This window comes from Strix uralensis, chromosome 9, assembly GCF_047716275.1.
Source record: "Strix uralensis isolate ZFMK-TIS-50842 chromosome 9, bStrUra1, whole genome shotgun sequence".
NCBI lineage: Eukaryota > Metazoa > Chordata > Aves > Strigiformes > Strigidae > Strix > Strix uralensis.
In genome coordinates, this window is record NC_133980.1 from 20,224,236 (window position 1) to 20,246,035 (window position 21,800).

Genomic DNA, 21,800 nt, shown 5'->3' on the forward strand with positions numbered 1-21,800 from the left:
GTAGTCATCATTCATATTACTAAACAGAATTTTAACAAGAAGTTAACTTTCAAAATGCAATTCACTTACACCTCTTCATTTATGTTTGCACTGCAGTAGATCTGTAAACCTCTCCTATGGGCATTCAGTGATCATATCAAAAAACACTGCTGGAGGCTGGTTGCATTCACTGATTATACTGTTTTATTAATTCCTTTTTCTTTAAGATTGGGCACCGAAACCACATCAATTAATTAAACTCCTGCATTTTTGCAATAAAGAGCCTTTCAGGATCAAGATTAGATATGCCTTCCATGCTGAAATGTTATTTAAAATCACCCTTTTCAGTTCACTTCTCACTTCCAATGTGTGGGGCACAGCTACATTTGTTTGCTGTTCCTACCAGAGTTTGAAGACTCTGCAGAAAAGACAACCCACGTTTTTAAAAACAACTTTCTAGAAATCTGTCACGAAGGAGAAATGCATTGGGTGGAAAGCATTCAGTGGGCGCATATGAAAGGTAGCCAAAAGAGTAAAAAAGGAATATTGAAGCATAAGAGGGACACAAAAGTGTAGAAACACAGCAACAAAATTAAAGTTAAGTTAAGGAGAATGAGGCCTTCAGGCTGGAGAGTGATCTTTCAGGCAGAGCCAAGGTAGGCTGGGATGAAACACACAAACCAAAGTGTTATCACACTGCTGCACAATGAGACAGGGTTAATATGTGTCATTGCAACTTAAAAGAAGATCCTCACACTCCCTCAAATTTGGAAGCAAGAGCACTTATAAGAAAAGTGCGCAGAGACAGCGTGGCTGTTACTGATGCTATTTGTGCTTCAGGAGGAAAAGGTCTTTCAAGTTCATGGCCAAATTTCTCTGCCACTTACTTCTCCAGTTAAGTCAGGCTCATCCTCAGAACATAACATAATGTTATGGTAGGTATTATGATGGGATGGATTCAATATTTTGACTTTGCTATGATCAGAAAAAGAATAAAAGTTACCATCAGTAACTGCTTCTGTTTGTATAAACTAGATCATTAACAAAAAGCAAAAAGTAAACGTTTAATAAAAATGAGCACTGAGGCTGTCCCTGGTTGCCTAGGAAATGCCTTTTCAAAGTAGCCACAGGGTCAGACAATAAACATTATACTCTGAATTATTCTGCACTGCCATAAAAAAAAAATATGAGCTGAGAACAATTTTGTGGCAACTCCTTTGTAGAGATTCCACAATAGTTGATGGAGAAACAATAGGGTTTTTCAACATCGTTTTCCATAGTTCCTGGAAAAAGCTGTAGCCATTCAGCCTGCAAATACCACAAGTACATGCAAATGTGAGACACACGTGCATATACGAATATTTTGGTACAATATGGACAACACTGACTGAAAGGTAAACCTGTGTGTTGTTCTTGGACTTGAGCTTCCAGAGACCTCCTTCGGAGAATATAAATACTGTATCCTATGGACTATCTCACCCAAAATTGGAAAGATACAGATTTACAATTTCTTGAATTCAAAGACTGCTACTAGAATGAGAACTACTAGATATGGAAAAACTTAACCCCTTGCACATAAAAAACAGACTGGCAGAATCAGAGCTTCACAGGTGTCTCCGAGCTAGGCACAATTTCAGATACTATTAGAACAACAGTAATAATTTCATATTCTGGGACAAAGCTTGTTTAATATTTGTATCAAATCAATACTGCAGATAATGAACTTTGACTTTCTTCTGGTTCTGCTCATCTTTAGATGTCCTCATCCATGTATGACCACAGTTTTTATATAAACATTCCTTTCCCTAGCCAGATGATAACTGTGAAAATTCTTTCATCAAAACAAACATGTTACCTTGGAGTGCACAGGTGATAGCAAAGCCTCTCCTGGTGAGAGCAGAGCATTTTAGAAATCCAGCCTGTTCATCCAAGCACCATGTTGCATCACCCTTGAGTATATCTCAGGATTTAAAATTTGACTGCTTACTTAAAAAAACCCCTACAGGGCGATACTACCTTCTACCTACCAAACTCTTTGGTGAAAGCCCTATATGCCTGGCACATATAAAACAAGACACGTACAAATAGGGCAGATATTCTCAACACACAAAAGCAATGGTATGGTTAAAGGATTCTGTCAATTCAAAATCTCCAGGAGCTTCTTCATGATAGCCTAAAAATGCCCATTTCTGCACTACATATAAACCAACAGAATTAACATACGTTAAGTATCACAGAGAGTCTCAATATTCCATGAAGGCATTTAGTCACACTAAAAGGTAGCATTTAGGTATTACCTTTTATGCTAGTGATGGAGTATTACTCATTCACCAGTTCTTTACAGAGATCTTGCTATGAATATTCAGCTCTTGATTATAATAATAAATCTGAGGCGCTCTGCAATGCTTAGTACTACGGTGTAGTAGTACCATTGTCATACCAATTATCCAAAGTGAACACTGGTACAATACCACGCGTGCCCCTCATAACCATCATGTGATGGGATAGATCAAGCTCAACCTGCGCAGCGTGGGAGGAGGCAAAGTGGTACTTGGCTTTGGAAACAGAAACGTCAATCAATTTCAAACTTTGAAATCTGTAGTCATGTAGGGACATGACTACATATTATGTCCTTGGTGTCAAATATCAGATGTCAGGAGGAGAAGAGAGAAAGGAAGCAAAATTTTCAGAACCTTCCATAATAATAATGCTGAAGATGATCTAGTTTCATGAGGACACAGACTGCTTAAGGAATCTGCCATAACCTCTGTGAGATTGGTAAAATACTTGGATGTATTTCAATTATCACTATCATTATTATTATTGCTACTTTAAGGCTGTCAAAGTCTCTTGCTTCTCAGTAAATGAGGAAAAGGGCTGGGGGATAAATGTAAAACAGACCTCATTCCTAATCATCCTAGAGATAATGTCAAGGTCAGCTATAGCTAAGAGTACGACATACTGTGTGACTGAATGCACACTTGCAGGAATATTCATTAAACATGTTAGAAAACATTAAAGCCTGTCTTACTGCCCTGTCTGCAAAACAAACTTCACATAGCCTTGGTAATTCTGGATGTGCAGACTCAGGAAGAAGGAGTGCTAACATATGTTAAAGAATTATAAAAATATCTTAAAATATAATATTTTTTAAATGAACTTTTGAATAACTTAAGAGGTCCTGCCTTTCACCTCAGAGCATATCAGACTGCGAAGTTTGTGCCATGCGTTCTCTTTTTGTATTAAATGAAAGACTTGAAAGACTCTTTTATATGAGATTTTAAATCTCTGTGGCACAAATCTGAACAGTTTCTATGTAGGCTTTGGTCCGTAAAATAGTGGTAAACAGCTTTTATTAAGGGCAGCTACTTAATGCTTGGATATGTCACATTAGTCTGTCCAGTGCAGTTGATGTAATGGTCACTGTAGAAGACAAGCTATGGAAATAATGGTAAATGTCATATGCAAAGTAACTACCAACAGCAGCATAAATAAATCTACAGGTTTTTTCAGTGTTTGTGTTCAACCTTGCAATCGTAGACTTACGTGCCACCAGTTGAATTACACATTCCTTTGCATCTTTGTTATCACTGATGACTTTTTAAAATCGGATTTGCTTAAAAGGGGTTGTAGCATGAATGTAACTAACAAGTATTTCTGGCCACAACAACAAGCAAAAGGGATAAGAGCACAACATACTGCATGGGATGTCAAAACTGATATGTAACATAGCAGTGGGAAAGACCAGCACTGATCAAACCATTTGTCCCTAAGGGTTCCTCCTTACAGTTCCCACTGTGAAGCAGAGTCATCCTGATCTCTCTTAGCAGGGAGTACAGCTGGTCCTACTGCTGCACAAAATGCATTTCCAGCATGGAAGAAAAGGAGAAGATCCCTATAGTGTTAGCTCATCTTTAGTAGGTCAGAGTAAGGAAGCGATATCCTTATTCAACAAATTTGCTTATTTTCTTCTGAATGCCATATTGGCTGAAATGTAACTGGGAGAAATGAGAAGAGAAAATGTAGACTCCTATGCCAACAGAAGCTTTGGGCAATACACTATATCATCTCAGGTACAATTTTTACTGTTGGATGATATTTCCTTGCTTTGGAGTTTAGGGTCACACAGTATTCTTTTTAATAATTTCTGTTCTTCACTTTGTTGAGGAGGACCTTTTCCAAAGCTGTGGTTTGTACAGTGCTAGTGATATGGTGAGTGGTCCTTGACTGGCATGCAGATAGAATTGTCCTACATGCCATCTGACAGCAATCTCTTTTTCTCTTCACTTTGAATAAATTCAGCTCATTCCCCAGTATATAACCAGGCTGTATAAGTGGTACAGTTCTGTGAGAAATGTCAAAGGTTGGCAATTACCCGCTGGTCCACAATTTAGAGATGAGGGATCTATGATATCTGTGCTGGCACTGTTACACAGATGGGGAAACATACAGGTAATTCTTAAATGCAAGATTATCAACTGTATAATTTTAACACAGAGTCACAAAAAAACTTTTTTTGAAAGAATTATAGTGTTTACCTTCAGTCCTGTCCGGTAGTTTCCCACTTTTACTTGTTGTTCCAGTGTTGACTGTTTCAGATGAGGTGCTCAGTTTGGTGTTGGGGTCTCGCTTAGGTTTTGGAGGTGGCTGCTTACGAGAGCTGCTACTTTCATCATCGGTTCCTCCAACAGAATGAAGAGACTGGGATCTCACGGTAAAGCCACTGGAGCAAGGATGTGGCAGTCTGTCCTGAGGAGCAGGCATTGTCATAAATCCCATGCGGAAATGTTTCCCCACGTAGCTTCCTTCATTTCCTCTCACTACTTCTCCACCTATGCTGTAAGAGAAAATACACATATAAGTAAATGATCCACCTTTGCCTGAACTGTACCTGGAACCAGGGTCTCAGTTCTGCCCATGATGAGCAGATTGTAGTTTTGAATTTGGAAATAAGCAATGCTCTTTTCTTAAAACAAGATGAGTACTAGAATGGAGTAGTCTACTTTTCAAAATAAGTTGCCAACAACTGAAATGTAGATATACCACTATGCACTCACTCAAAATTTTACAAGAAGAAATTGAAAAAAGCTTTTGTTCAGCTTTCATAGCATCGTGACTACAAATTGTCTATAGAACAAATTTCAAACATTGGAAGTCAGAACTGAGTTTTTCAGGGAGACAAGAGACTGTGAGTAGGGCAAAGAATACTGCTTTAGAAATGCAACATCATGTATTGATCCACACTCCCCTGTACTCATCTTTGACTACAGACACTCATGTACCTTGGAAAACAAGGCTCTTGGAGTCCAATCAATCATTTCCCTTCAGATTAAAGAATGGTAGGAGAAAGAAGTGCTCTAAAAAATACTTGGATATAGGAAACTGAACATTAACATCTCATCAAGTACACATGAAGCTGCAACATGAGTAGCATCAGACTAGTAAAATACAAGTGTAGGAGATGAAAAGGCAATGGGCTGTGTGACCCCAGGAAGAAAATAACCTCCAACTATTCAGAAACACAGAAGGAAAGCTCAGCCGAAACAACCACTATCATACCAAGTACTACATTGTACTGTGGATGGCAGGACCGAGAACTCCTGCATGCTGATCAGTTCTGAAGAACTGTTCTTACTGATACTGTAAAACCAACAGGACGTTTCAGTTAAGGCAATTCAGTGACTCTACAAAGAAACTCAGCAACACACACAGGTGAACATGGGCCTGTTTGCAAGGAGTTTTGAAATGGTACCACTGTTGATACGTAGAAATGTCAGTATGTGAACTGTGAAGTCCCGGAAAGCCCTAATTACCTCCTGTTTCCCCTTCACACAGAGTGAAGCTCTAAGCAGGGTCAGTCTGCTCCTCTGTAAGTTTCCTATTTGATGTTGCCTTGGGCTGGTGCAGTTTATTGGATTTTGGAACACATTTCCTTCTTTAAAAGACAAGAACATTTCTCAACAGTTCATGTGAAGAGTGAGTAAGGTCACTTCATTCCCTGGTACCATTCTCATCTTCATTGCAGGTAATACACAAGATATATCTAGTTATCCTAAAAGCATCAGATTGGCACTGTGCAATGCACAACTTTGTACATGATAAAGCAGAACCTTTGTTTGCTTACTACTGTCTTTGCATTTTTATTTAATTTCCACCAGTGGAGAGGTCCACTTTCCAAATTGCTAACAGCTGAACAGGTCTAACTGAACATGTGCCACTCTCCGGGGGCACTGACACCTACCCTCACATGTACACACACACGTGCACACACGCATGCCACGCATATGCACACACTGGTCCATGCTCATAACCAAGTTATTACCAAATCCTAATTGGCATCAATTCTAGAGGGATTTGCAGCCAGAAAGATCAAAAGGTAGAACTCATTAATTTGAAGATTAATAAAAAACCTGTAGCTAATTTAAATGATTAACTATGTCTCTACTAATCTTTCATAAATTGTTCTGAAAATAATATAATCCTCTGACGCTGGACTACAAAAAGTGCCTGTCACATTATTTAAAGAAGATTACTATCCAAACATGCTGAAGAACGCAGGTGGGGAGTCTGCTTCCTTCCTTAAATCCATTGGATAAATCATGTTTAGCAAACAAAATTTCAGTTCATTGTGTGTCTGATGTTAAAATTCTTATCAGGTTACTAGTGCATTTACTTCACTGCTGCATGGAGTTGTTTAAACCACACACTATATGGCGGATTTTGTTCTGGATGGACTTGCACAAATTCCACTGAGATGGGAACAGACCTTGCTGTTCTGCTTCATGGCTGAAGTAGATCTGGTCTTGCTTTTCTACATCCTCTGCTCAAGTACTAGACAAAACCAGCAGGACACCATTTCCCTCTTTTCAGCCACGTTTAAAAGAGAGGCCATTTCTTTTTAAGCATAGGAGCCAACCTTCAGCCAATGGTTAGGCACTGTAAACCCCAAGCTGAAGAAGACTAGCCTCTAATTCTTGGTCCTCGACCCTGGTCATCAACCAGGATCACCAAAGGCTTAGGTTTGTTACTTATGCTGGTAGCAATTCCTGAGTGTTGGGCAGCAGGTGTTTCCTAGCACAGCTTGCCAAGTTCACACCTCAGTAATAGAGACTGAAATCCACCGTGGGGCAAAGAGAAAGGAGTCACTCCACACTCATACCCAGAGCACAGGCACAAAAGCAGGATGGCAGATTTCAAACGAGGCATCCCCTACCCTCACGCAGCAGCATACTAAAGCTCCATTTGGACTTGTGCAATGCAGCTTTGCAATGCACAGTGCTATTGATGTTACATCATGAAAGCAGACAGAATTAAAGGACTTATTTATATACTCCTCTTGCCTACAACCACGAGTGGGCTGGGACTGGTGTATGTCCCACTACAGCACAACAGGCTGAGAAAGATTTATATGCACCTTGCTGCATAAATGACTACAGAGACAGTGAAGGAAAATAATTGTGTAGATCTCACTCCATTATTTCTGACAGGAAAGAGCCTGTGCTCCTCATTGTACTGATAATGAGTTCTATCTAATTTCAAAACTGTATTATGTAAGTTGCTGCAAGTATTACACATTTTACTAATATATATGGAGATACAGATTTGGATTATTCCTCTGGGAGCTTTCAATTTGAACTTGACCAGGTTCAACTGCTTCTCTGACAAAGAATTATGTACAGCATTCAAATAACTGTTAAAAACGCAAGATATTTATCTACAAAGAGGGACATGAATTATATAATAACAAAATTAATCATATGATCATTCACGCTGCACACTCACAGCAAAGCTGACTTTGTGCTGAAAATGCACTTTGGCGTTTGCCTAGGTGTAGTGACAGATGCTGCAGTGGATGATAAAAAGAGCAGTGCAGTGAGGTTGGCTCCAGACACCCTTAAGAAGAGTGTTCTGAAGCAGCTCTCCTTTCAAAAACATTACTGGGTTTCTCCAAAGCCTACCTAACAAGCCCGATGTAGGCCATAGAGTGCTGCCAGATTACATGCTCCCTCCTTGGGTGCACTGGAAGGTAAGTGAGCTTCCCATCCTTCTCCCTCTTCCACACAGTTCTGGAATTGAATCATTACAACAAATACCAAAATGGTTTTATTTGCCTTAAATCAGCAATAGTGGATTTCACCTTTCATTTCTAAAATATGAACAAGAGCTCCAACTGATGGATCTGCTGAGTCTTGTTATACCTCCAATACAGGTTTTATCTGTCAGCTGAGACTTCTGAGGTCAGAATTGGACTAGCATAAAACCATACTGACCTTGCTGTTCCTACCTGCAGTATCAGCCTGCCTGCACATAAACTGTAATCTTTGCAGTCCTGGACACATTACAGCTCAGCTCATTGTGCTCTGCCTGCTCTATTCTATAAAGTAGATATTGGAGCATAGACCAAACTACAGCATGGAATAACTGAAACATTCACGTGTTTGAAGAACTACAGAGGGCAAAGTCTTTTATATTATTCATTTGATTACACTCTAAATGGCCAGAGCATGGGCAAGATACTTTCCACCTCGCTTTGCCATGAGTCATAATGTTCCTATTGACTAGGAATATATTTTCAAGTTGTTAAGTTAGAAAACTAAGAAAAAGAACTTCTCATCACATTGCTGAAAAATACATGGGAAAGAAAAAGTATCCAGAGTCTGCCTGCCTGAATGGGTCTGGTCTTTTAAATTTGCATTGTTCTTGCTTAGCATTGCAAATAACAATTTTAATTTGCTGTGAAGTTTCATTACTTAGTCCAGGCAGAAACTGAATTAATTCTTAGAAAACAAAACGAATTTGTGTGAAAACTTTTGTTTTACTTGGTGTTACTGCTTTAACTATAAATAATGTGGAATATTAAATCCCTCAGTGCAGTTGTAAAGAGTAGGAAAATTGTTGGGAAAATCTAAGTCCCATAAAGTCAGAATACCCTAGAGCTATATATTCTTCCCAGCCATCTATCTACCCTTGTTCCTGGTATTCATCCAGAAATTCTCTTACCAGTTCAAGCTTACAATGGATTAGTTTCATGCCTCAGGCACCAAGAACCACTTAGTAGTTCTCATCTTTGTACAGTTTATATTTTTCTTCCTGTGCTCCTTTACATGAGATCTTGTGACTTTCTATCCACAAGTTCAAAAGGGGAACTACACCTGATTATGAGACTTGACCTCCTAAGCAGGAGAAAGGGGAAAGTACTCTGCTGGTGATGTGGCATCTTTGAAGGTATTTTGCCATTTCTTTGCTGTGATACACCCCAGTCTGTGACCACAGCAGGTCACTGTCCTTCTCTAAGTGTTGGAACTCCAGACAACCAAGAGAAGCCATTTCAACAGCAGCTGCTCACTCCTCTTGTGCTTGAGGAAGACTTGGTCACAGATACTGGTTTGTTAGCTTGCAGAAACTGAGCTGGGAGTCTCTGCAGGCTCCTCTGCAGAAGTGGGGAGAACTATGAATTATAGGGCAAACAATGCATATGGATGGCCAGGCCTCTTCTCTCTGGGGAGCTGCAAGCCCACGCAGTGCCACCCCCCCACGACATGCATCTAATCCATCAGGGAAGCCGTCTGCATCAAAGATTGAGGAAAAGAGAAGTCACAAAAAATTAACTGTGATGATGTAGGAAGATTCTCATAAGTCCGTCATAAAAATGACTAACCACCAGCAAAAATACAAAAGGAATAAAACTACTTAAGGATTGTATATGAGCTGGTTTGACTGAGCAAACAGCAGTTCATCCCTTGGTGCATCTGCCTTTTTTCGGTTAAGAGAATAGCTACTGTTATTTTAACCACTTCCTTACAGCAGTGAACACCCAGTTTCTCTGCTCATATCAAATGTTCTGAGTATAAAGGGCTGAAATGGCTTTGAAATGTCTATTCCCCATCAGAATAAATTATACACACATATACTAAGGATGACACATTTTACTTTGTATCTGAGAAGCACTTTCAAGATTAGCATAAATTATATTTGTAAATTAGAGGTTGGATGCCAAAAAACAGAAGATATACTATTTTTATCCCCCTAAACATGATTTCAGCAGACCATGAAATGTAATACTAAAGAAAGAAGGGCAGGATCACAATCATGGATTCAGGAACTGCACTGTAAGTATGGTTTTACACAAATCTACACCATTTTTATTATAGAAATTAAACATACAAATTACACACATTTCTTTCTTCTTCTTTTTTTTTAAATTGCACTTCAGAAGTCCCCCTCCTTATTACCAAGGATATACATACAAGATTTTTTTCTGCATTACGTTTCTGAAAGACTGCAAATAACTCACAATGATCTTACATCCAGATTCAGAGGATAATACTACCATCCTTTAGGACACAGGCTAAAGTGTAAATGAATCATGACAAAGGTCAAATTTAGAGTCATTTTGTGCACCTGGAGGACTATCTAAAGTGAGCAACTGACATATCCGTGCACATCAAACATCTCTGCCATATGCCTCTGCTTTTGAGGTAGGAGATCAGGTGCTACTTGAGAAGTCAGGCCTCTCAGGACACAGCATACATTAGTGCTATAAAATAAAATTTATTCTTTTATCACATCTGTCAAACCCATAGGCCTAGGGTTTGATCCTGCAAACATGCAATGAGCTCATACTCTCTCTTTGTGTAGCTTCACTATCACACTGGAATAACTAGGAGGCCTTGCAGAAATTCCTTGTTGCTTGTGAATCTAAGCAATAACACTTGCAGAGGTGTGCCCACATAGTCTGACACTAGATTATTTCTAGGAAATCATTCTTCAAGCCAACCTATACATGTAACAGACCCCTAACAGCACTCTCTGCTGCTGTTGAGAGTCTGGCTCCTGCCATCCTTAACAGGACGGAATCTTGCACACAGAAGATTCTCCAGATCAAACTGAACCACCACGTGTTGTGGCTGCACTGTAAGATTAATCGAGTCCCTTGTGAACCAACAAAAGACAGCTGAATTCCTATGCAGTGCATAATGAATGACAAAAGCAAAACTAACCAAGACTCTTCACAGCAGGTTTTCCAAGGGATGCCAGATAACCTAATTTCAAATGGTGATCTGCTATGGTCCACAGTCAACTATTTTTATAATGCAAAAGGTTGAAAATGGTAGCAATAGTTGGGAGTTTGGAAAAAAAAAAAATCAAAATCAAAACTAACCCAAAACACTTTATAAGAAACACTGATAAATAAAAACTATGATTGCTATTTTTACAACAAATTAACATGCGCTAGACAGCTTAGAAAGCAGTAACTGAGGAGCAGGGACCCTTCTGATCCACAGAGAGCTTAACAACACTATTTCATGAGTTTGAACAGAAGTGCAAGTACTACTTCTTATTTTCACTGGCATTCTTTCTATCTTTAGTAGGCTGCCTCTTCAACCAGGGAATAACAACAAGTACATTGGACTGAACATCCGCAGTGGTCTGATGCTGCTTTCCTCCAAGGACCAACACTTACTACTGTATGCGGGGCACAGGGTCTGCAGTGCTCCAGCCCCACCTACGACTGGTGACTAACTGATGCATATAGAAATGTTTGTAAGTTGTGAATACAGAGGACACTTAACAGGCAGGAGTGAAAAGCACTCTGCTTTCATATGACTATAGATATTTTTAATTTTGCATGGGAGATGCACAGCTAAAAGCCAGTAAATGAAAGCTCATATGTTCAGAGTCACCTAGAATTAGACATCAACCATATGCAATGTTTAAACTGAGTGCAAATGCATGTTCGCGTTAATGGAGTGGGGTTTTGCATCCTGTCAAAAACGGGTGGAGCTAGAACAAGGCTGTGTTTTTGTCACATTCAGTGGAAAACCACATGGCGCAGACTCCACTCTGCCTGAGCAACTGTGGCTACGTAAATATTTCAATGAGATATGGGAATAAATTAACATATAAAATAATTTTTGTGCATTTTTGTAATAAAACGTTTCTTTGGTTTTGAGTCAAAGTGTTGTAATGGAAGGAAAATCTGTAAAAAGTAAAAAAACCTTTTTGTGGATCAGATGCTGGGAAAAGTTTAAATCTGGACAAATGAATGAAATGCGCCAACACTCTAAGAACGGCAATTTGTAAACCAAGTGCACTGTGCCTGCCGAGATATTACACTGTGTCTAACCTTTCCAGATTCAGGCTTATTTCAAACAGTGATTGTACAGATGCTCTTCTGAGTCCCTTGAGCAAACATGACTCTACTTTCCATTTAAAATCCAAGCTCAAATACAAGGAAATTAAGGTTTAAAATAAATGTTTCCTATAGCGTCCAGCCCCAAAGAGAAAAGAGTTCAATCCTAACCTGGCAGTGAACAGGAAGAACATTTTGTTTTGGAGGAAAACCCCTCACAAATTTCACTTCAGCATGGTCTGTAACAAAACATACAGATTTTTTTTGTTCAACTAGTGACCTGAAACTCCAGTTATTCACATAATTCTTCTGATAACACTGTCATTCATAACTCTCAGTTCAAGACATATTCCCTGGGCTGCTTGTCTCTCTGTTTTCTTTTATAAATATGCCATCTGAGTAGATAAGAAAGGGAGAGGCACTGCCTGGCATACAGAGCCTGGGAGAAGGTCTCAGTAGCATGGTCACAGTAGGGATGTGACAGGGATGTAGGCTCCACTGAAAGGACAGTTTTATGCAAATGCTTGTCTCTTGGCAGCTCACCACTCCAGATCTGTTATATTCATATAGGGCAATTTTGCTTCCAGACATCTCAGCACATAGCAAAACTCAGGGATTTGCATTCTCTTGAACAGGCATATATCCCAATTATTCCAGGTACAATTTTAGGTACTGCTTTCACAGATATTCAGGGTCAGTTCATAGTTACTAAAAAAGCATCTGCACATTAGCAATTTAAATGGGACTAAATCCATTGTAATCTACAAATTGTATTTTTAGATTTTTATTTAAGGGGAATGCACAATGCAGGTTTCTACAAAACAGTGCAAGGCTTACTTGGGTATTTTTCCCACACAATGTTTCTGTGTGCTGAACTGGTCTTTGCACAGGAAACAAACAAAAAAAAAATTACTGCAGCCTACGCCACCCTAACTACATAAATACATCACCTTACTGTCACAGGTGCTGAAACCCATAGAAACATGCACCAGAAGATCCTTTTTTGCACTGGAATAGCCCTGCCAGAGTCCATTGCCTCAACTTTACAGCTAGCATTAGTAGCCTTGTGCTATTAACTATCCGTATTACCATCTCTCTGTTTCTTCTGATTTCTGGAGGGAAGGTTTCACTCATTTGTTGATCATCACTTTGAGATTTAACTGGACAGCATGAGTATCTGTCTGTGCCTTGCAAAATGAAATGAGGACCCCAAAAACTAAGTGAAATGTTTTTCACAGGTGTGATAAACCCAGAAAGCAGGAAGGGGAATCACTCCACACAGATGTGTACACTGGTCTCTCTCTCTCCTTCTTCCCTGGACAGTCTCAATGTGGTAAATTAAAACTGTGAAATCCTGTACATCAGTATCAACAGCTCTCAGCATCAAAGCCTGGAGAGACTTGTTCACTAAGATACAAAGCTGCTTTGAAAATTTCTCTGCTTATATCACTTTTTTATAGATAGCAAAGTGACCATTATAGTCACAACAGAATATTAATGTGCTTCACACCTAAATTTAGAAATAATAATATAAAACAACTCTTTCCCTGTCTTGATGGATGTCAGTTTCTTAGCCAGGGTTGTCAGAAGCTGGTTATTTGTTCAGAGAAATAAATTAAAAAGGACATTACAGTTTCAGAAACACAGTTGATTTCATATTGCATGTCAGAGTATGTGAAAAGCAAGTGTAATGGGCATATAGGTGGTTAAGACTTAGTGATTTCAGTCAGGACACTGGCTAGCCAGCAAAAGTGTAGCTTGTCCCATGTATACATGTACCCAGAGTGCCCCTGAACCAATTCCATGCTTAGGTCTTCCAATACATCCATTGCCTGTCCATGCAATTCCATTTAGAAATCAAGGTGAATTGTCCAAATGCAAAGTACAGAAATTCTTTTCTCCTCTGTATCCATGCACACAGCTGATGGGCCAGATCTAGTAACTCTAGCAGACTCCTAAAAGGTCTCTACATATATGGGAATTTAACACCAGAGACAACCAGCTACACAAAAAAGCTAAAACTGCCAAATCTGCCAAAAATCAGCACACATTGATTAGAATTGCTTTTGCAAATGGATGTGTTCAGCTAATTATCTTTTTTTCATCACTGCCATGTTGTGGGTTTTTCTTTTTAATTGCAGGGGTAGTTTTTTGCCAAATAGTTGAGCAAAAACTACATCCAACAAGCTCTGACACTGAAGGAAGTGTCAGAGGAAGTGTAGTACTTAAATGCTCCTTTAGTGACATGGGAGCATTGCCCAAAGGATCATCACTGCAGCCTATGAAGCTGCAGTGAGACGAAATCTTGCTAAAGCAACAGTAGAAGGATGTTTTCCAAGCTGTGAAAATCTGTGTGAGGATTTTTTTAGAAAGTTAAAATATTAAAGAGCAAAGACTCTTGTAACCTCAATGAATAATGGTAAATTAAGTGGAGAATGTACTGGTTTAGTTCCCTGCATGAGAGGTGATCAGCTCAGTGCTGTTCATGCTAAAAGTGTGTAAATGCCCTTTATTCCTCAGGTAACTATTTGGAGCTGTCATTCACTGGAGTGGCATGTTCAAAGTATCTGAGCTTGCAAGAAATAGTGCTTTCTGTGCATTGAGGTGGTGAGCTGTGGCAGCCAGGATTACATGAACTCCGGACCTCAGATGACAATCCAAAAATACCGTGTTGCTGCTTTTCTTTGCACTAAGAATTACTATTAAAATCTGCAAAGCTGCTGGTAGTCAATTTTAGTGTATGTACACTTCTAGGTCACTTAAGGCCCTTTGAAAAGTCTTCTAGCTAGAAACCATAACCCTAACATAGTATGAACTGGTTTGCCATCTCCCAATGTTACACTGCAGGCAGTAGTCTACTTTAAAACAACTTAAACTACCAAGGAGCTCAGAGACACCTTGTATGCATGTACCAAGCACTTCAGTCCAAATCAGCTAGTCTGCAGACTAGACAGCACAAAGGGATATCTGTGTGTCTCTAGTAAGAGCAATTCAACTCTTTTTAAAAAAAAAAACAAAAACAAAACAACCAAACAAACAAGAATATACTGTTGTTCTCTGCTCCAGAATACATGATGCCCCTTTCCCTGCCCTGCTGCCCAGTGCCCACACAGAACACAGAAGCCTGCTGCAATGTGCTTACTGCACCTGCTACCCCAGGATTTCAAGATTTGTAATGCTAAGCCAAAAAATATTCCTTCAGGATGGTCTCACGATAAAAACCTCAAACTAGAGCAGGCTCGACTCAAACATTCTGGGCCATTATGCATAGTACTGGATCAGGCAGGCTTTCAAGTTCTACAGAGAGCTCATGGCAACATATCTTTTAACAGGCACTGTTACCCACTTACTGAAGGCAGTAAAGGGCTACTGAGTTCTAGGAAGGATGAACTGCACTGGACTTCACACACACGCACTTCTGTGAATTTGCTTGTGAAATGGTTTTCTAGGCTACCTAGAACAGCATGTAGAAATGTTTATATTTCTGGTGATGACCAGATCATTATTCTGGTCTCTAAAATCTCTTAGTATTTTATTTTTTACTCAGTAAGAAATGAAAGATGGCAATTGTTAAATAAACCCTACCAGCATCTAGTTATTTAGCCAGTGGATGCATTGTTTTACAACAAAAGCAGATGATCAGATGTAAGAAAAGATAGAAGCAGCACAGCTACATTACTGCAGCTCTAAAAAGTGCCTTCTAGAGTCCGTGTGGAGGTAAAGGGTCAACCCAGCATATTTCCCATTACAGGTTCTGAGTTATATGGTTACCTGTGGTCGTGTTTTTGTATTCTTGCTGTTGGATTCTTGAAAGGAAAACTAAACACGGTCTAAGGATTGTGAGACACTGGAGAAAAAACTTGGGAAATCAAAACTATGGAGTTTTGCAGTTGTTTGTGACTGATCTAAGATAAAGTTTTTAATCCACCCTCACATATTAAAAGAGGGTTCATTCTTCCAGTAAAATCTTTAGGATAGCTTTGATTCAGGACTCAGATCAACTTTAAGAGGGCTCATAAAAGAATAGTGTCAAGGAAAGAAAATATCTCCCAGGGAAAGAGTCCCTACTGTGAAAGTGACAAAACTGGGTTGTCTAATACATGCTAGCTTCTATAATTCTTGAAATGCAGATAAAAATAAGTGCAAATTATAATCTTTCATAGTATGAGTTATTTAGTTATTTATGCATATGCTTATTAATCTGTGTTTATTGCCCTTCAAGCTGAATAGAGAAACAATTAGATCTCTTTTTAGCAATAGTAGGGGCATGTAGATATATAACTTTGATTTACAGAGTATGACAGGCAATCAATGTGTGTCAGAGAAAGCCCATATCAGCAAAGAGATATGTTAAAGCTGCATTCGAATTTTCTTTTTTAGGACTGAACAGATGAGTGTTTCCTTCATGTTCTGAACACAATGAGATTGGGAAATAATCTGAATTTCAGGCTAGGAATTGCTTCAAATTATAGGAAAATGAACAGCACTAATTTTATTCCTGACTTTCAGCAGAATCGAGTAGTGCATACCAGAAAAGAAAGCCGGACATATGCCTAAATCTGTTATTAGATCTTTCCATTTGCACACACCACAGGTTATTACAGGACTGACAGCTAGAAAACTATTTTCCTATATTTTTCACTCTTATATAAACATTAAATTTGGCTGATGAATTGAAAATAAAAAAGAAAGTATATGGATTTTTTTTTTTTAAAGATTAAACAAAACAAGAATACAGCCAGGAAATGAAAGACTGAATGCCTGTATTAATACTGATGTACAATGACAGCAGTTAAAAATCCCATTTAAAAGACATCAATGGTACTTCCACAAAAGGTCTACTATTTCAGCTGGGAAGTGTCTGATTACAAGTCATGAAGCTATCAAAGAGGCAGGCTTGTAAGAAGCAAACACCTCACCTGATCAAATCAGTAGCATCTTGCTTTTGAGACCAGAGGGTCAAATTCAACATAACATCTCAAGTTTGGAAAAAACACTACAAAACTGAGAAACCTGAGCAGGACTACATTCCCCAGTGCCCTCTGTTCCATCATCACAGACAGTCACATCACATCCTTTGTCAAAACCAGGTTTGGCCTCTTCCAACTAAAACTTTATATGCTTTGTCAGGACTACAAGGTTAGGGCTGGGTTAGCAACAAACAGTTCTGTTTTCTATGGAAATAAACAAATGTCAACTTTTTTTTCTTACAAGTCAAGTCACTCAGTATGACTATAGTGTCCATGAATGGCTGGACAAATGACGGGCTGTCCCTGGAGAGGAGCACTTTGTGCCCTGCTGCATCTTGCAGCTCAGCAAGGAGGAGTGTGAGTCAGACGGGTCTCCCAAGTCATTTGGTCACCTCAGGGCTGTTCCTCTGTCCTGCCTTTTAACTGCAAAGTGCAAAGTAACTGAGAGATGAAACAGGGACTAAATGACCCACAAAACAAAGTTCTTGAGATTCAAGCTCCTGAAAATTTCCTTTAGAGACAGAGTTATACACATGCCTATACCTCCCACACGTACAATTTACACATCTTATACAGAAAGCTTCAGTCTCAGCAAGTGCCATTTTCCAATGACAATGCTCCAATATGTAATTCAATAATTCCATTGGTATTCTTTGGTAATAGTGACCATTGTTGATTCTTCTTGTTTTGCTGCATCTTCTATTTTGCTAGCTTCCATTCCTAATATGTTTTATTATTATTATGGTCCTTGCCAAGTCTGTCCATTGCCTGCTCATTAGAACTTCTGTGGCAGAAAATGTTCCTGCAAGAAACTAATTCTAGTACCTTTCAATTTATTTTCAGGCTGAGTGAGTCTATAAACTGAGATTATTATTAAGGTGATCTGCAGTGATGTGTTTGATAGACTCTGAATCTCATTGTATTAAGGCAAAGGGAAATTCATCAATATAATTTCAACTTTATTCTTGGAAGGCTGAACAACAAATAAGTAATTGTAGACCCTCAAAGAAGCTTGCCTCCACTGGCATTTAAAGTGACTAGTAGGTCAATGGGCAAAACAACTTAGAGAGTTTCTTTGTTAGACACATGATAGGGATATATGGCAATCAGCAATGCAGGCTCGTTCTGATGACTTTCACAATGGAAACCCACTTTGGAATTCTCCAAAGCAGCTTTAAAATTTCCAAGAGCAGGCATACACCTGCTCTTAGTTAATATGGCTAATAAAACCACTAAGCAGCTCAGTGAGTTGAACCTACAGCAAGCTCTAACAACACAGTTTTTATATGCAATTTGAGGGCTGAGTTCCCTACAGAATGATCGTAGAGTTCTTATTCCACTGCAGTTATGACTATAAAATACTAGCAATATTAAGTAAATTACAAGAGATTACATGAGAAAGGCCTTCCATCAGTTAACAGCTGGGCCAGCCTCCAAGCTATCCAAAACAGGCATTATTTGTCTTAATTTTTTCAAAAAATCATATTAAAGTTATTTATCAACACAAACTAAAAAAAAAGAAAAAAGAAACAAAACTGAGAGTTTAAATAATCATAGCTAAAAGGTTTACAGCATGCACATTTTCCCCAATTTATTATTAAAAACAGCAGCAAAAATTGACTGTGATTTTGCAAGAGCAGGAGAAAATTAAGTAATGTCTCATCTATGACTTCCAACTAAATTTTAAGCACTCTGGAGCTTTTAATATAAATAGCAATTTTATTGCCGGCATTAGAGACGTAGTCATCCTGATCTCCAAAAATGCTTACCACTTTCTGGGCAGTTCTGTGAAATATGTGTACGTAATTAACCTCAGGACAGGTCATCTCAGACACAGAGCAATTACATAACTGTTGCAGAACCATGCATTCTCTTTGGCTACCAAACTTTAAAGCCACAGGCCAACAGAGGCTGGGGACTGAGAGAAGCAGACTAAGCCAGCTACCCCTACTGCAACAAGGTGGCCTCAACATCCTCTTTCCCTTTCCCCTGCATTTATTTTATCTACACCATCGCCTGAGGCAGGAACAGTGGGCATGTGTCCAGCAGGCAGTACCATCACAGCCAGCCGTGTCCCCCAGAAGGGACTTGTCTCCCCAAGAGCCATAACAGCTCAGAAGCATCTTGTGAGACCTGCAAGCCTATGGAGAGGAAGCTGGCTCTACCCGAGTCATGCCTTAATAAGATGATCATCTGCCTTATGACAAAAGACACCAAATAAAACTGGGTATTTAGGACTCATACTGCCATCAGAGGGAAAACTGCTACTAAGTATTAGTTTATCACTAGGTATCCAACCAATTTCACAGAAGACTAGTAACATCTAGTTAGGTTTAGGAATATAAACTGTCATCTGTTCAGTCCATTTATAAAATGTGGGAAGGCAGCAGGAAACCTAAAGGTTCACAAGCACTTCCTGGAGAGAAACATCCACTGCTCTGTCTCTCATTTCCCTTAGCCTTTGATTTTAGCCTCATCTTTTCACAGTCCTTTCTTCTCCTTTGTATATGCTGCCTGTACTGCAAGACCACCAATCACCCTGTGCACTCCATGTTATGCACTGAGAGAATTTCTGTGCAAATGTCCAGCACCACCACAGCTGTAGCCAGCTGTATGGCCATTCTTCTGTTGTTTTACAACAGTTGATTTTAATCTAGGGGCAAGGGAAAGGAGAGCATGAGGAGCACTGGGGAAAGCAGGGGCCACCCTTGAGTCTACACGGATAGATGCAGTTTGTTTTGACAAAGAGGAGTTAGGCCTACAGATGGAGCTGCATGGCAGGATGATAGCAAGGACTTCAGAAGACCCACTGAGAAAGTGGGGTCCAGTCTTTACAGCTGTCTTGTATAGTTACAGCTGCTGAAGGAGCTGGCTGGGGTGCTCGCCAAACCGCTTTCCATCATTTACCAGCAGTCCTGGCTGACTGGGGAAGTCCTGACAGACTGGAAACTGGCCAATATGACGGCCATATGTAAGAAGGGTCAGAAGGATGATCTGGGAAATTACAGGCCTGTCAGCTTGCCTTCAGTGCCTGGGAGGTTGGTGGAGCAGATCATCCTGAGTACCGTCATACAACACATGCAGGACAACCAGATGATCAGGCCCAGTCAGCATGGGTTTGTGAAAGGCAGGTCCTGCTTGACAAACCTGATCTCCTTCTACGACAGGGCAACCTGCTTATTGGATGAGCGAAAGGCTGTGGATGTTGTTTACCTTGACTTCAGTAAGGCCTTTGACACCGTTTCCCACAGCATTCTCCTGGCAAAACTGACTGCGCGTGGCTTGGATGGGCACACGCTTTGCTAGGTAAAAAACTGGCTGGGTGGCCAGGCCTAAAGAGTTGTGGTGAATGGAGTTAAATCCAGTTGGAGGCCAGTCACGAGTGGTGTCCCCGAGGGCTTGGTTTTGGGGCCACTTCTGTTTAACATCTTTAGTGATGATCTAGATGAGGGGATCGAGTGCACCCTCAGTCAGTTTGCAGACAACACCAAGTTGGGTGGGAGCGTTGATCTGCTCAAAGGTAGGGAGACTCTGCAGAGAGACCTGGACAGGCTGGAGCAATGGGCTGAGGCCAACTGTAGGAGTTTCAATAAGGCCAAATGCCGGGTGCTGCACTTCGGGCACAACCACCCCCAGCCAGCGCTACAGGCTTGGGGAGCAGTGGCTGCAGAGCTGCCAGTCAGAGAGGGCAGAGAGGGACCTGGGGGTGTTGACTGACAGCCAGCTGAACATGAGCCAGCAGTGTGCCCAGGTGGCCAAGAAGGCCAATGTCATCCTGGCTTGTATCAGAAATAGCATGGCCAGCAGGGAAGTGATCTTGCCCCTGTACTCAGCACTGGTGAGGCCGCACCTCGATGACTGTGTTCAGTTTTGGGCCCCTCACTACAAAAAGGACATTGAATTACTTGAGCGTGTCCAAAGAAGGGCGATGAAGCTGGTGAAGGGTCTGGAGCACATGTCGTATGAGGAGCGGCTGAGGGAACTGGCGTTGTTTAGTCTGGAGAAGAGGAGGCTGAGGGGAGATCTCATCGCCCTCTACAACTACCTGAAAGGAGGTCACAGAGAGGTGGGGATGAGTCTCTTTAACCAAGTAACAAGAGATAGGACAAGAGGTAACGGCCTCAAGTTGTGTCAGGGAAGGTTTAGACTGCATATTAGGAAGCATTTCTTTACAGAACGGGTTGTTAGGCATTGGAATGGGCTGCCCAGAGAGGTGGTGGAGTCCCCATCCCTGGAGGTGTTTAAGAGTAGGGTCGATATAGTGCTGAGGGATATGGTGTAGTTGGGAACTGTCAGTGTTAGGTTAATGGTTGGACTAGATGATCTTCAAGGTCTTTTCCAACCTAGAGAATTCTGTGATTCTGTTATATAGTCTCTTAGCCTTACCTAAGCATCTCTTAATAATTTACTTATCTCTGTGGGATAACTGCTATTGGCCCATTTCAAAGACTGGCCAATGAACATACAGCAACAGAACATACAGCTGAGCAATCCCACATCCCATAATTCAATTCCCAGGCTGCAATCTCAAACCCAGAACCATCCTTTGCCTCTGTCACACTTCTGCTTTTCTCTATGTGATTAGAATTCCACCTCTGAAATACACACAAACACTGGTCTGAATGCAGTGTAGCATGCCAGAACACAGCCTCAGAGCTTTCAGAGAGCAGTGCATCACAAGCTATCATGGATCACTTTAATTCAGGAGGAGGCTGTTG

General features: G+C 40.3%; 1 protein-coding gene across 5 annotated transcripts in view; it reads right to left on the bottom strand.

Annotated features, from left to right (window-relative positions):
* The window catches only part of NYAP2 (neuronal tyrosine-phosphorylated phosphoinositide-3-kinase adaptor 2), a 144,825-nt gene that overhangs the window by 75,141 nt on the left and 47,884 nt on the right, over window positions 1–21,800 (bottom strand). For 4 of the 5 annotated variants that reach the window (XM_074877685.1, XM_074877682.1, XM_074877681.1 and 1 more), the window contains one exon: window positions 4,518–4,816. In XM_074877685.1, coding sequence (XP_074733786.1) covers window positions 4,518–4,758 — 241 coding nt within the window. In that variant the 5' untranslated portion in view covers window positions 4,759–4,816. The remainder of the gene's footprint in view (window positions 1–4,517; window positions 4,817–21,800) is intronic. The other variant, XM_074877684.1, reaches the window with a different exon arrangement.